The sequence below is a fragment of the Cyphellophora attinorum genome (genome assembly GCF_001299255.1).
Source record: "Cyphellophora attinorum strain CBS 131958 chromosome Unknown Contig13, whole genome shotgun sequence".
NCBI lineage: Eukaryota > Fungi > Ascomycota > Eurotiomycetes > Chaetothyriales > Cyphellophoraceae > Cyphellophora > Cyphellophora attinorum.
Window position 1 is genome coordinate 862,033 of NW_017253241.1, and position 14,923 is coordinate 876,955.

The window sequence follows — 14,923 nt, forward strand, 5'->3', positions numbered from 1 at the left end:
GTCTGAGTACTGACGGACTCAGTAGGCAATACAGAGACAGGCCAGATCAAGGGCAGCAATGATTGATTTAGTCATGCCTTCGCAAATGTCTGGAGGTGAACCTGCCATGTCCTCGCTTTGTCAGACAGAGCAGATTCGCGAAGAATCTTGGCGATGGTTTGTTTACTGATCACACCAATTGTCATCAACTGTGAACGGCGAGCCATTATCGCCCAAGCCCATCTAGGACGATGCTTGGCCAAGACGTATAAGTGCAGACTTCGATGAGTGCGCGAGCATGAAGACATGTCTGTTTGTGAGCCTAGCTGATTTGCGGCGCAAGTTGTCCGCCGCCGCCGCTCGGAAATGTTTCCTTGACTTATAATGACACCTTACTTAGTAGCATGCGGCTATTGTCGGGCTCGCAAACGTAAGTGCGACAGGGGATTGCCACGTTGTGGTCTCTGCAAGATGTGGGTCGCTATCCGGCATACTTCGACTACCCAAACCAGTACTGACAATCGGCAGAAAGAATCAAAACTGTTCATATGCAGGGTCAGCCAAGCTCCACCGTGTCTATACACAATCTTCGGTTACTAATGAGGGTCTGCAGTAGTCCTCTCCGCTCCGCCAGCACAGAGGCGGAGTCCCGCTGGCTTTTCGGAGGCACTAGTTCATCAGCCTCAGAGTTAGCGGTCGCATCGTTCCCCAGTTCTTACTTTTTGGATCGACCGCTATTTGAGCGGTACAAGCTTTCGATCTCGGCTAGGACCCTGGGACTGCCGCCGACAGTCACAGACGCCATTGCATCGCCGTTCTCCATATCAAGTGCCTATTTTGGCTGGGCTCATTTATGGTTTCCGATCATCTCCAAGAAACGCTGGTACGGTCAACATCTTAGGCCGCTGAGTCATCCTGAGAACGACGTGAAGCTACTACTGCTATGTATGAAGATCCTGGTGTGGAAGCCCGGGAAAGCAAATGAAGCCCGTCAACCACGCACGATGGAGTACAGTCTTGCTAAGGGTCAACTGACGGCCGCGGAGAGCACTGGTGCCATGTCGCTGCAGCTACTGCAGGCCATGGTTCTCCTGACGGTCTACGAGTACTCCCACGCGATCTACCCTGCTGCTTACTTTGGCATTGCTATGTGTGCACGGTACGCAACAGCACTTGGCCTGCACCAACAGAGGGGCAGGTTAAATCCAGTCCATGAGGCAGACCTGGATGTCGTGGAGGAGAAACGCCGTCTTTGGTGGTCCATCGTCATACTCGACACCATCATCTCAGCCGAAGGCACAGCATGTACGGAGTCTTCCTCGGAAGATATCTTACCCGTACATGATCGCTCTTGGGATACTGGCACATTCACTGAAGCAGATATGTACACTGCAGGGTCTCCCGCGAATACGAACATGGGCATGTTTGCACGCCTCTCACAGGCCTCTTATCTGTTAGCGAAAGTCATTCGCCACAAGAGCACACCCACACACGATGCAGCTTTTGATTTGGAAGAACGAAACAATCTTCAAAGGGCGCTGCAGTCATTACTGACCTTGACGTACAGGGAAGGCTCTACCGAGTACATGCCGATTTGTCCACAGACTGCACTCTGCTACAGTGCACTGGTCATCCTCAACTCCTCTGCTTATCCGGGCACTTCCTCTGTCAACGCCGGCTCAGCAGAAGATCTTGAACATACAGTTGTCGATCTGCTCATGCCAGTTGCTGACGAATCTCTGCTGAGCACAGAGCTACACTATCGGGGCCGGCCGTGGTCGCTTGATCGGTCCACGCCATTCTTGCTACGATGGAGCTATCTTATCGCGAAGACGTTCCAGGACATATTAACCCATGTTGGCGGGAGTAGCGAATCGCAGGCCGAGACTGTCCCCATTGCAGGTGATGATCAACAACGCTTCATCAGAGAACGAGCACTCAAGGGTTATGAGACCATGAGGAAGAAACTGTTGCTGTTGGGCTCACAGTGGTGTGCAGCAGATGATTATCTGAGGATGCTTGACGTACGGGCGGGCGGCAAATTCGGCTAAGTCAGCGCCAGCTATTCGAGGCAAAAAAATTCAACTTTTCCTACAAGCTTTGCCGCTTCGAGTTGTTGCTTTGGAAGGGATCCCGTGTGCTGTTGTTGGCCTCCAAGAGGCCAACCAGCGATCCAACGAAGTTGTGAGCATTAATCAGTGATGGTCTTGGCGACTCTATTCGGAAAACGCAATTATCCTTTTTCACCAGAATTCTGACCGACGGACATTCAGTGTAGCTTATATCCTAGAGCCGGCTGAGACCCAGTAGCTCGGGCCACAATTGTAATTGCCGGTACGAAATATGTGGAATCTGAGATCCTAGCATTGTTCGGTCCAGCTTTGGATATCAGGTGGTTTGCGGACCTCCGCCGACCGTTCCGCCACCGGCATCGTGGCACACACGTTGCGAGCCTTCCTGGGAGGAACGCTCAGTGACGTCGTGGTGGCCATTGCTATCAAATGCGGGTTCAAAGGTCTTACTGATACCTTTAGCTGGTCGATCATGGTTCAAGCACTCAATTTTGCTCACCGACCTGACGGGGGCAAACGCTCCATTCGCAGAAGTACTGTGGTACGAACTCGTAAAGGGCACGGAAAGTGCTCAAGAACGCCGGCCGGCTCTCCGCTAGTCCACGAAGTCTCAAAGAGAGCCGCTTCTGCAACCCAGGTGTCGCACAACGCCGCCTCAATACAGAAGACAATAAATTGCCCAACATGAGAGAGGTCCCGCATCTGGCTGCCGATGCTGGTACCACGATCGAGCTTCATTCGATGACCATCTTACCGCCAAGTACCAAGACCAACATCCGCGCTCAATGTCTGGAGTTCTTTGTGCTCGGTGTTGGATGGCTACACAGTCTGAAAGTCTCTTCCAACATGTAAACATCCCACAACACGTGGGCAATCCCTCTCATGATGGTCTTCCTGAGAATCATCTTGGGTGGCTCGAAGATCCGACAGCCTGGTTGAACAATGACGAGCACTGGGTGAACACTTCTCGAGCAGTTCACCATTTGGATGGTCCGCCACAGATCTTTGACGATTGCCCCCAAACTGGTGTCACTGCCGTCAGTCCGCTTGAACAGCCCCCTAGGACTACGAGTTTGTCGACGCAGCGCAGCAGTACCGCGACAACATCAGCATTGGATTCCGGCCCAGACTCTGGATCTGCTAGATCATCACCACCAACACAACAATCACGATCCGAGACGCAGCGTGTAGTAAGTGAATCTTTGACCTCCCCGCCTCCCTTCTGGCTATGTGACGTCTAAGCCTGTTCTTTCAACGATATCCCGTGCTGACTCATGCAGCGACGCCGAGAGCAAAACAGACGCGCTCAAAAGCATTTCAGAGAGCGACAGGAAAGCCATATGAAGTGTCTGGAGGACAAATGCCAGTCGGTTACCGATGCACATTCACGACTTCTCAGGCAGTACGAGGAACAGGGAGCTCTCTTGAGCAAATTGAAACAGCAAGCACATGGGCTGGAGGAGCAGGTGCGTCGGAAGACCCAGGCGAACGCTTCGTGAGCGCGGTTGTGCCGTAGGCACGGGCCAGATCGGCTTCGGATGGAGCAGTAATAGGTTGACATCACACTTCTACTTGCAGACGGGCCTCCTACAATATCATGCCGGAAAGTGTTTCCAAGGCCTTGAGCACCGGGATCATGAGCGACACACACTTTCTGACCAAAGGTTATGAAACGCTCCCGTCGCAGCGCCTCCTCAGTGTTCTTCCAGCCCTTGCACCCGTGGTCTGCCCTTCATTCACAGCGATCTGCCCATTCACCAACACAAATCGGATACCACGACTCAGCAGTTTCGGCTCGTCGAAGGTTGCCATATCCTGTACGGTCTCTGCATCGAACAACACCAGATCTGCTGCGGAGCCTTCCTTGACACAACCTCTGTGCGGATAGATGCCCAAGCGCTTTGCAGGGCGGGACGTCAGATGAGCTACCATCTGTGGTAGTTTGATCAAACCAAGTTCTCGCGAATAATGTCCTGAATGACCCGGTCAGATCGGTCACACTTGATAGCAGCTCCGATGGCCCGGCTAGGAGCATTGAAATGATGTACTTACCCAGGTACCTAGTCATGGTTCCGAATGCTCGTGGATGCACCTTCTCGCCATGCAAGATGGCATCGCTACCTGCCATATGCGTCCAATGCTGCATGATGGCTTGTACATTATCTTCGTGCCCTACGTGCATCAGGCAATTCGTAGCCAACTTGTCTTTCTCTAGAATCTCGAGGAAGATCTCCATGGCCGGCTTGCCCTCCTCCTCAGCTATTTCGGACACAAGACGACCAGAGTAATGCTTGATGGACTCATCGTGCGATATCTGACCCACTTGGATCTCCTCCCAATTAGTCGGAATGCCGTGACCGCCATCGCAACCATCAACTTCGACGGCTTTTTGAATGCGTGCTCGTGACTCGGGGTTGCGAAGATGTCTGAGTACCTCGCTCGAGCCGCCGGAGGACGTCCAGCTGGGCAGCAGAGCTGCGAGTGTAGTGCAGCCAGGCAGATATGGGTAGGTATCCAAGCTTACGTCTACACCCTTGTTAAGGTAGTCGTCTACCATGTCTAGGAGGACGTTGGCTTTTCCTCTATTCTCGGAGAAATTCATTGTGGCGTGTGTCAGATCTACAGCTTGTCAGAACATGCTGTTGCGTGAGAGGACGTGGTCATTTCTCACGAATTGGACACCTTGTCTGATCACCCAGCTCGAGCATCTCGTGGTAGCTTTCGACGGCACGATGGCCGTAGCTACGATGATGCGGCGCATAGAAGGCTCCGGGAAAGTCATCTGCCAGGACTTTACAGAGTCGTGCGAGCTCAGATGTCGAGGCATACATGCCAGGCGTGTAGGTCAGGCCACTGGTGGTGACAATCAGTGGGGACATCGCTAACGGTCCGGGCAGCTTACCTGGACATGCCGACAGCGCCTTCCTGCATCGCCTGGCGCAGCAATGCGATCTGATTCAAGATTTCATCATCTGTTGCAGGCGTATCGAATGGACCACAAGCTAGCAGGCGCATGTTGCCCTGCGGCACAAGAGTAGCAACATTGGTAGCCGTCTTATTCCTATCCAAACAGTCAAGATACTCGCCCAGCGTTCGCCACTCAAACATGCCTACATCTTTCAATGTAGTGCTACATTCTCCATCGCTAGGGTTCCCGTTCCAGCCAGCAATTTGCGTGCGTATCGCGCTCAGCTGTTCCAAATTCCGGATGGGGGCGTACGATATGCCGTCCTGGCCAACGACTTCGGTCTGATCTCATAAGCATGGATGTTCGGCATTTAGACGGCGAGATCATACGGTGCAACCTTGTGTTATCTTGGCCTCATGTGTTGGATGCGTCAAAAGATGGAGATCAGAATGAGCATGCATGTCAATGAAACCAGGCGACAGGCAGTAACCAGTGGCCTCGATGAGTTTGGCACCATCGTAGTCGATGCCGCCGGGCGGACCGATTTTGGCTATCAGTCCATTGTTGATCAGGACATCGGCTGCATATGGCACGGCGTTCTCGCTGCCATCGATAATGGTAGCTGCCATAAAAATGATCGGTGCCGTTGCCATGATGCCATGTTGCGGGTCGCGAGGAGGCACTCGGTCCATTAGAATATCGGTGTAGCAAGTACATGAGTGTCGCTGAAGGACTTGACCGTGTGGGTGCTTCCCCATGATCCCCCATTGATATGCTACAGTAGGATCGCCCCCACGTCTAGCCCCAACTTGCTCCCCCTTCTTCCTTATTGCGTTTCATGCAGTCACTGACTCTGTCGGCAGACTTGGCCAGGTAGTATATCCGTCTTCACTTTTTGCGACGTAGAACGTCGACCGATCGTAGTTCGTTAGAGGCAGTCCTTCAATGATCCTCCTCGGCAAATCCGGATTGGACGTAAACTGTCTTCCGAAAGCGATAGCGACATCATGCTTACTCTCCCTCACCTTGCTCCGCGCTGATGATGCATCAAAGCCACCTGCAAGTATCAATGGACCTGCACCACTCCAAGCATCGGTTGCAAAGTCCAGTGACTCGTGCTGTGCGGTATCGCGATCAATATTTCCAGAGATTCTGGGTTCCACTAGATGTAGATATGCCAACTTGAGGGTCGCCAGCTTCGAGATCAGATCTGAGAATTGTGGTACAGGGTCCTTCATGCCCATGCCTTGGAAGTCAGTGAATGGTGCAAGCCTTATTGCCGTTCTTTCGGACCCAATCCTCTTCGACACAGTCTGGGTCACCTCAAACGCAAATCTGGAGCGATTTTCAACCGTTCCACCCCATCGATCTGTCCGCTGATTGCACGTGTCCTGCGTGAACTGATCCACAAGGTACCCGTTGGCGCCATGAATCTCAACCCCGTCAAATCCAGCCTTGACTGCATTCTCCGCCGCAGAGGCGAAGTCATCAATGCATTGCAAGATCTCGTCTTCCTCCATTGCACGTGGTGTCGCGTGTCCTTCACTGATAGGCACGGCGCTACTGCTCACCATTTCCAGACCCTGCGCCTTGAGCACATGAGGTCTCGCTGCTCTGCCGATGGCCCATATCTGACAGTAGATGAATGAGCCTCGTTCATGCACTGCTTTGGTGACTTCTGTCCATTGCCGGATTTGCTCATCCGTAAACACGCCCGGCGCGTTGATGTCACGACCACGGGCCCTGGCTGAGATGAAGACCGCTTCTGTAATCAGAAGAGTGCCGGGGACGACAGCACGCTGTGCATAGTACTCTGCCATCATGCTGTTGGCGTTTGTTCATCGTCTGCGCGTAAGCGCGTCATCGGGGCAAGAACGATCCTGTGCAGAAGCCGGCAGTTACCGATCGTCATGGGGTCGGATATCTCAGCCATCTTTCGTGGTCCTTGTTTCACCACGCGTGGTCGACTCCGAGCGTTCTTAACCTCCAATTTATCCGTTCCACTTTCCACAGCTCGACGACGCGTCAAATTATGTCAGTCTAAGTCGCAGATGCACCAGTGGATGGACTTGAGTTAGTGACATAATCCTGCCAACAAGTGGAGCGGTGCACCCCTGGCGGTCGATAGGCCTTCTCACCGCTACCGACACCGGCGTGCGGGGGCTTTGGTTGATGCCGCTGAACATCTCCGAAACCGCGAGTATGGCAGCGGTACATGAATAGTGGTGATGGGCTTACACGCTACAACAAACTCAGGCTCTTGTTCTGTCCATGCCAGGTGTGCTGAAAACTCATCGCAATGAATTCAGCGATCTGAGATCCTGCCGCCAGCTAAAACAAAGTGCCCTCCCATCTGCCACAATGGACAAGCAACAACCATATACTTATACCACCACGTTCTCAAGTCTCCAGGGACGACCCATTCATGCAATGATGGCCGACACAGAGAAGACGAATGGCGATAATCATGTCTCGTCAACAACCACACTTGTGGATTGGGACGGCCCGAATGACCCTCACAAACCCTACAACTGGTCCATGTCCAAGAAGATCCTGGTCACCCTCGCCTCTGGCACTTGCACCTTCGTGGTGTCCTTCTCCTCGAGTGCCTTTGCTCCTGCACGGGGTGTCGCTGCTGCCCAGTTCGGCACGTCGGAGGTGGTCATGAGCCTCCCGGTCAGCCTGTTCCTCATGGGCTTCGTGGTTGGACCTCTGATCTTTGCTCCTCTGTCAGAGATCATCGGGCATGCGTCCCTCCTCGTCATTGGCATCATAGGCTGCGGTTTGTTCCAAGTGCCATTTGCTTTGGCTCCAAATGTCGGTGCTCTTTTGGTCTCACGCTTTTTGCAAGGAGCGCTTGGCAGTGCTGCCCTGGCAGTCGGCACTGGCATGCTCGCGGAAGTCTACGACCTAGTACCACGAGGTGTGGCTGTTAGCTCTGCAGCCTGCTGCATGAATTCAGCCAGTGCCCTTGCTCCGGTTGTGATGAGCTACGTCGTGGCTGACCTGACGTGGAGATGGATTGGCTGGATCACTCTCATACTAATCGTGGCGGCCGGAGCAGCTGGACCGTTCATTCTGCATGAGACATCACCAAAGATTATTCTTCTGCGGAAAGCGAGACGGCTTCGTTCAGAGACTGGTGATTTGAGTTTGGTAACGAAGTACTCCGATGACAAAGTCGATTTCCGCCAACTGGTGCAGAGGTATTTGTTCGTGCCCATCAGAATGCTCTGGACGGAAACGATCCTTTTGGTCCTGACACTTTATATGACCTTTGTCTGGGGCACTCTATACGTGAGTACCCGAGCCACTGTGACTTTCTTACCACATGACTCACCCATGACGCAGTTGAGTTACCAAATGTTCCCAATCTCATTCCGTCAGCGAGGCTGGTCAGACCCGGTCGCTCATCTGCCGTTCCTGTCCGTCGCCCTTGGCATCATCACAGCCTGGGGCCTCTTCTCGCTGTTCACTCTGACCTGGTACAAAGAGCGCGTTCATCGTGGCGCCACGCCAGAGGACCGCCTCCCGCCCATGATCTGCGGTAGCGTCATTCTGCCTGTCGCTCTCCTCTGGTTCGGCTGGAGTGGCGGCGTGCACTGGATGTCCCAGGTGCTAGCCTGTTTCTTCATTGGCTTATCCCTGCAGCTGATCTTCATGGCTGGCGTTGTATATATTGTGGACGTTTACGGAGCGAACTCCAATTGTGCGATGTCGATACAGGTCGTTGTGCGAAGCTTCGGAGCAGCTAGCTTTCCACTTTGGTGCCAAGCGATGTATAGGAGTCTGGGTGTGCCTTGGTCGTCGACTGTGCTGGCTTGCGTTGCAGCTTTGATGCTGCCGTTTCCTGTGCTGTTCATGAGGCATGGGAAGAGAGTCAGGGCTGCTAGCAAATATGCTGCTCCGGTGGTATACTGACCATTTGCGATAGATCCATGTCCAAGTCTAGAACTAGCGCTAGGAATCCTCAGTGATTTAGAATATCATCAATGATCGATTTGCTGTTCTCAATCCTGCCTCACATACGCACCTGTATGCGACAATAAGTGACTCAAAGGTGCACTGGGTATGCATCAATTCTTGTGCCCCGTCACCCAGCCCCAGACTTGTGCTATTGTGTATGGAGTCAGACGCTGGGGCTTGTGTAATGGCGTGGTCGACGTCGAAACGGTCAATGAGCCGTCATCCGGCCCCTCCAAGGTCTATCCGATATACTAGCACTGCTGTCATCCGGTTTTGGAATATACTTGTGAGACCACAATTGATGGATCGAGGTAAAGGCATTCTGTGACTCCCAGCTGGGCATACTGTTGCGATCAAAGAAGTAGGCCAAGCCTACAGCAGGCTCCCCGTGTGCCTTACTTGCGTAGCACATGTCCCTTTGCGGTACGATACTGTAGCTCAACTCGAGTGCTTGATAGAAGCAGGATTAGCATGCCACATGGCAGAAGATTCACCGTCCTTTTGCCGGAAGCAACTTGAAGCCCCAGAACCTTAAGATACCTAGACCTCAGGTAGCTCCCGCGCCTAGCAGAAATGTCATCAAAATTTGAGGTCGGGAGAGCATCGCGACGTGTCGACCTGGGCAGTGTCCAATGCTGCTTTACTGTGTACAAACGAGAACATGACAAGTCAGTGTCGTATGGTGTCATACCTATCGCACGGAATCGCTGACCATTCGCACTGGGTGATAGGTAACGAGTGCTGTGAGAATCACTTGGAGCACATGCAACCACGACACACGCTGACTTCAAGACTCGGCCAAGCAAACGCGAAGCACCTTCAAAGCTGAAGTAGGCGGAAGCGATGCGGGACTGCTTGATCTTCAAGGATGTTTGCCTGGTCTGCAAGTGACAATAATCTGGGCTTGTTCGGTGAAACAACTCGTGATTCGCTCTTGCTTTTAGCTGTGACGTCGGGGTAAGTGATAAGCCTGCCGTGCCTGCGCTCGCGATCGAGTAAACTTGAATACTACTGTTCTTTCCACACTGCTCCTACGACCATCAATTTCCTGCATAGGGCGTTTCTTGAGGGTTGTTTGCAATTCTGTATCATCAGAGCGCTCCCTGAGGTTGTCGTTATGGGGTCGGCCGTTAATGGTAAACCTACCAACGGCAGCGTCGTGAAGGTGAAATCAGAACCCAACGGTCACCCCGTGGGAGGCCTCTCAAATGGCATAGGGAGCTCTTTATCTACGATCAAAAGAGCAAAGCCGCCTACAAGGAGTTGGACAGGATGGCTCACAAGCAACGTCGCCAGACTCGCCGTCTGGTACACCATCATAACCGTCCTCTTTCGATGTCCATCCGACACGGGACTCATCGAAGACACAACTCCTCGAGTATGCCAGTCCTATCTGACGACCCGAGACTACGTCCAGCCATATCTGCAGCCGTACTACGATACATATGCTAGTCCTTACGTCGAGAAGGTCCGCCCATATACAGATCAGATCCATGGCAGAGTCATCGTGCCAGCAGCGGCCGTGAGCAAGAGCAATTACCAAAAATTCGCCGCTCCCCAGATCGATAAAGCGAGGCAGGCTGGAGCTGATCAATGGCAAAGGTCTGTTGTACCACAGATCCAAGTCGCCCAGGCACACGCCGCCAAATTGTATGATGCGAATATTGCACCACAAGTAGGCAAGGTGACCTCTTTGACGAGTCCCTACTATAAGCAGGCTAAGGATGCAACTGGATCAGTCTACAGGGAAAGTCTCCTACCGGCCCTGACTCTAGCACAGCCATATGCACAGAAGGGGTTCGCAAGTACGCAGGAATTCTTGACGGGCACAGCTTATCCTGCCGCTCGCCACAGCTGGTCAACCACCGTCATCTTTGTCGACGGAACATTGTGGCCCTTTCTGAAGGGACTCTACAGCGACAATGTTCGACCACAACTTGTCATGATCAGCGACCGTATCGCAAAGTATCAGGAGAGCCGCAAGTTGCAAGCCATCATCGATAATGCGGAGGTTACATCCGAAACCAGCTCATCCTTTGCTGATACGACCACAGCTGCCACGAAATCTGCTGCCAGTGCCACGGCCAGTGCCAGTGTCTCAGCGACGGATTCAGACTACGACAAAATCTTCCAAGACGAAGAAGAGCCTGCCCCAGAGGTCAAAGCCCCTGCACCCCAGCGACCGAAGCCTGAGCAGGCAGATAGCGAGAAGATGGCAGAAGAATTGCGCACCTGGCAGACCAAGTTCGCCATGGCTGCCGACAAAGGAACTGACGATCTTCGGGAGCGTGCTGGCGAGCTGGCGGCGGACATTGCCAAGACTGACATCGAAGGCCTCGGCAGAGGTCTGGAAACCGCTTTGCAGAAGACTATCGAGAACGAGCTGGACACTGTCAGGTCCAAAATTATTGCTGCGGTGTCGACTTTGCCAGATGAGGAAAGTTCAGAGGCTGAGAAGGCTGCTGCGGAAGACGTTGTCAAAACTATACGCGCGTCTGGACTCGAAATCAAGACAAGGGCACAGAAGGTTCGCAGCTGGGCTGAGAAATTTGAGAACGACATCAACCTTCGCATTCACAAAGCGGCTATCACCACACTCGAGGTGCTCGATGATATTCGTGATCTAGGTCTTCAGGAAATCGGCATGCGCTGGGCATGGATGGACGGTGTGACATACAAACACTGGGCAAAGTTTCATGAGCTTAAGAAGCAACTCAACGAGTGGCGTGACGAGGTCAAAGCTGTTGCTCTCGATCACCCAGAAGCTACTCAGGCCAAGGCAACTGCTCGGCAAATCCTCGAAGAGTGCATGGCCCTGACTGAGGATGCAGCGAAAGAACTTGTCAAGTTGAAAGAAGTCGCCAAGTGGAAGATCAGAGCGCATGACTCCACCGACGACTTCGAGCTCCGTGCTATGCCTGCAGCAGCCGCAAGTGTGGCTGCTGAGTTCTCTGCCTCGAGCGCAAGCTTGTTCGGTGATGCCAAGGAAACTGTTGCCTCTGCGGCATCGGGTGTTAGCAGTGCAGCTGGCGAAGCGGTATCCTCGGCATCTAGTGTCCTTGACCCTGTCACTGGCTACCTTGATTCTTTGGTCGGAGATGCAACCACAGGGGTGCAAAGCGTTGTCTCGAGTGCGTCATCAGTCGTTGCGGGCGAACCAAGCTACAGCTACGCGGGCTCAATCCGCGAGCAGATCCAAGATCTCATCGACGAAGCTTACGAAGGCATCTCCGAAACTGTCGTGGAGCTAGGCACTGCCACCGAGACTGTCAGTCTTGGTCTCGCTTCCAGCGCCTCTTCTGCTGCTTCAGCAGGCTTCGAGAGTGCTTCATCCGTGGTTCTTGGCACAGTTGGACCTGCAGAAGCTGCGAAGCTCAGCGCTTCGTCTGTCATCCTGGGCTCACCAGGACCGGCAGAACATGCTACCGCGTCTGCATCATCTATTGCCTCGGACGCCGGAGAAGCGGCACAGGATGCAGCGTCGAAGGCTTCCTCGATCATTCTCGGTACCACTGGCACAGGAGAGCAGATTGTCATGGCTGCGTCATCTGTTGCCTCGGACGCGGGAGAAGCTGTGCAGAACGCAGCTTCCAGTGCATCGTCAATTGCCTCAGAGGCATCCTCGGACGCAGTCTCGAGTGCATCCTCAGTTGCCTCCAAGGGTTCCTCCTTCATTCCTGGCGCTATGGCCCAGGATGCCCCCAAAGCGCAATTTCCAATCTTCGATGATTTCTTTGATGATAGCGAAACCGATTCGTACTCACAAAAGCTACAAGACATGGTCAATGGGGCCGGAGATCAATATGCTTCGGTAAGTACAGCACAAAGACCTCCCAAACTTTTCACCTTTCCGAGCCTCGATTCCAGGTGCATTGGAAGATAATGCTAACCAGTTGGCTCAGCTCACTTCTGCCGTCTCTGAAGCCATTTATGGCACAACACAAGGTTCAGTGGAGAGCGTCACTTCTGTGGCTGCTGCTCAGTACTCACAGGCGCTAGCAGCGGCGTCCAGTGTACTCTTCCCGCCGCCGCAAGGTACTGTTGAGAGTGTCGCTAGTGCGCTCACGGATCGGTATAATGAGGCAGTCGCAGCAGCGCGTTCAGCATTCGTCCCGAGCCCGACGCCAACCTTAGAAGCGATGCTGTCTTCAATGGTTGCACGTGCTAGTGGCGCCTATGATAGCGCCGTCAGTGGTGCGAAGGCGCGATATGAAGAAGGCATGTCGATCGCCTCTGACCAGGTCATCGGCACAACAAAGCCAGTTCACGAAAAGATGTTCGCTGCTATCCAGTCCGCGTGGGATGGAGCATCAACAGAGGCCGCCTCGAGGCGTGATGAGGCCCTGTCTGCCGCTTCCAGCCACTACTCATCTCTTAGCAAAGCAGTGTACTCAACGCAGGGCCCGATGGCATCAATTTCGGCTGTCGCAGCTTCTCGGCTCTCCGAAGCTCTCTCTTTAGCCTCAGATCAGTACTCTTCTGCTAAGGCAGCTGTTGGTGCTACACCTACTCCGGCTCATCAGCAGTATCTCAATTCTGCACGCCGAAGCTACTACGAGGCCATTGGTTACGCATACGAACAACAGCAGAATTTCGTGGCGGGAGCATCTGGAGCCCTCTATGGCACACCTGCGCCTGCGTATCAACGTGCATTCGACGCAGCGACTTCACAGTATGCAGTCGCTACAGCTGCAGCATCCGAGACTATGGCTTCTTTATTGGCCGCAGCAACCTCTGCAGCGTCTTCCGTAGCGGGAGTCTCGAGCAAGTCACCCGCTCAGAGTGTCCTAGATGAGATCCAGTCACAGTATGATGCAGCTGTTTCGGCAGCGTCGTCATCACTGCACGGCGCTACGGGCTCGGTCAGTAATATTGCGGTCGACAATTGGGCGGCTCTGGTTTCTAAAGCGAGCACCCAGGTTTACGGCACTCCAAAGCCGTTTTACGAAGAGTATGCATCATCCGCAGATGAGTACTACCAATCAGCTCTCACCCAGGCCGGAGGCGCGTATGAAAGTGCAGCATCCTCCGTGGGCGAGTATGCTTCGCAGATCACCAATATCGCAGGCGATCAATACTCTGCCGTGCAAGCCTACGTCTCGGAACTCATTGTAGGTAAGGAGCCAGATTTCACTGAATCTGTCTACAACCGCCTTCAGTCTGTGTACTATACTGGTCTCGCAGCCGTGCCGTCACAGGCCTCGAGCCTGGCCAGCGAGGCTTACGCATCCGGCGCATCGGTCGCAAGTGGGGTGACTGGAGCGGTGTCAAGCTTCTTCCAGCCGCCGCCAGCCTATACCGCTGCTCTGGACGGCTTCACGAGCAGCTTGGACTCCGCCGTCAGTGCTGCAAGTATTGCGGCAAGTGAGGCAATCTACGGCACACAAGCAGGCTATGCTGAGCAGGCGACGAAAGCGTTCGGTGATGCTGCGAGCAGTGCCCAGGACGCTATTAGCATCGCGTTGTATGGTAAGCCAACTGGCACTGTGGAAAGCATAGTCAGTGCTGCCGGAGACGCCGTAGCGGGCGCCACATCAGTTGTCGGTGATACGATCGAAGCCGCTCAGTCCGTGGTCGGCTCTGTTGCAGGAGATGTTGGTGCCAAGGTTAGCGAGCTCATCTACGGGCCAGAACAAGGCGCACTGGAGAGCGGTAGCTCTGCCATTTCAGCAGCACTCGAAAGTGCAAAGAGTAGGATCGCAGCCATGGCTAGCAATGCTGCCGAAGGTGGTTCAGGAGTCTACGAGGCCGTGGCAAGCTCTCTTGACGAGGCTGCGAGTGCAGTGAGCAGTACCGTGGCGGCTGCGACCGACAAGGTCAAGGACGAACTATGAAGTATTCCTTGATGGAATAAGGATATGGGAATGATGGACATCATGTGGGAGTGGTAATACAGAATGATGGCCCGTCAACGAAAGACCGAGGCTGTTTCCGCGTCTGGACGGTGGCCACGGACGGCCCGTGATATGCAATGGGGACGATCGGCCGTGACGTGTAT

At 53.7% G+C, this 14,923-nt stretch overlaps 5 protein-coding genes across 5 annotated transcripts; 3 read left to right on the forward strand and 2 right to left on the reverse strand.

The window, feature by feature from the left end:
- Positions 1–983: 983 nt before the first annotated feature.
- On the forward strand, positions 984–2,030 carry AB675_11578 (uncharacterized protein; the record flags this gene model as incomplete). The annotated part of the gene is made up of 1 exon (XM_018140437.1): positions 984–2,030. The coding sequence occupies one exon, from the start codon at positions 984–986 to the stop codon at positions 2,028–2,030; it is 1,047 nt and encodes a 348-aa protein (XP_018000163.1).
- A 1,686-nt stretch (positions 2,031–3,716) lies between these two features.
- AB675_11579 (D-aminoacylase) lies at positions 3,717–5,612 on the reverse strand (the record flags this gene model as incomplete). Its single annotated transcript, XM_018140438.1, has 5 exons — positions 3,717–4,024; positions 4,104–4,670; positions 4,723–4,904; positions 4,954–5,300; positions 5,349–5,612. The coding sequence occupies 5 exons, from the start codon at positions 5,610–5,612 to the stop codon at positions 3,717–3,719; spliced, it is 1,668 nt and encodes a 555-aa protein (XP_017999848.1).
- A 183-nt stretch (positions 5,613–5,795) lies between these two features.
- On the reverse strand, positions 5,796–6,779 carry AB675_11580 (Chanoclavine-I aldehyde; the record flags this gene model as incomplete). Its single annotated transcript, XM_018140440.1, has 1 exon — positions 5,796–6,779. One exon carries the CDS (start codon positions 6,777–6,779, stop codon positions 5,796–5,798), a length of 984 nt encoding a protein of 327 aa, XP_018000154.1.
- Positions 6,780–7,320: 541 nt separating this feature from the next.
- On the forward strand, positions 7,321–8,880 carry AB675_11581 (putative transporter; the record flags this gene model as incomplete). The annotated part of the gene is made up of 2 exons (XM_018140441.1): positions 7,321–8,256; positions 8,311–8,880. The coding sequence occupies 2 exons, from the start codon at positions 7,321–7,323 to the stop codon at positions 8,878–8,880; spliced, it is 1,506 nt and encodes a 501-aa protein (XP_017999835.1).
- Positions 8,881–10,042: 1,162 nt separating this feature from the next.
- Positions 10,043–14,759, forward strand: AB675_11582 (uncharacterized protein; the record flags this gene model as incomplete). The annotated part of the gene is made up of 2 exons (XM_018140442.1): positions 10,043–12,736; positions 12,828–14,759. The coding sequence occupies 2 exons, from the start codon at positions 10,043–10,045 to the stop codon at positions 14,757–14,759; spliced, it is 4,626 nt and encodes a 1,541-aa protein (XP_018000072.1).
- Between the last annotated feature and the right edge of the window lie 164 nt (positions 14,760–14,923).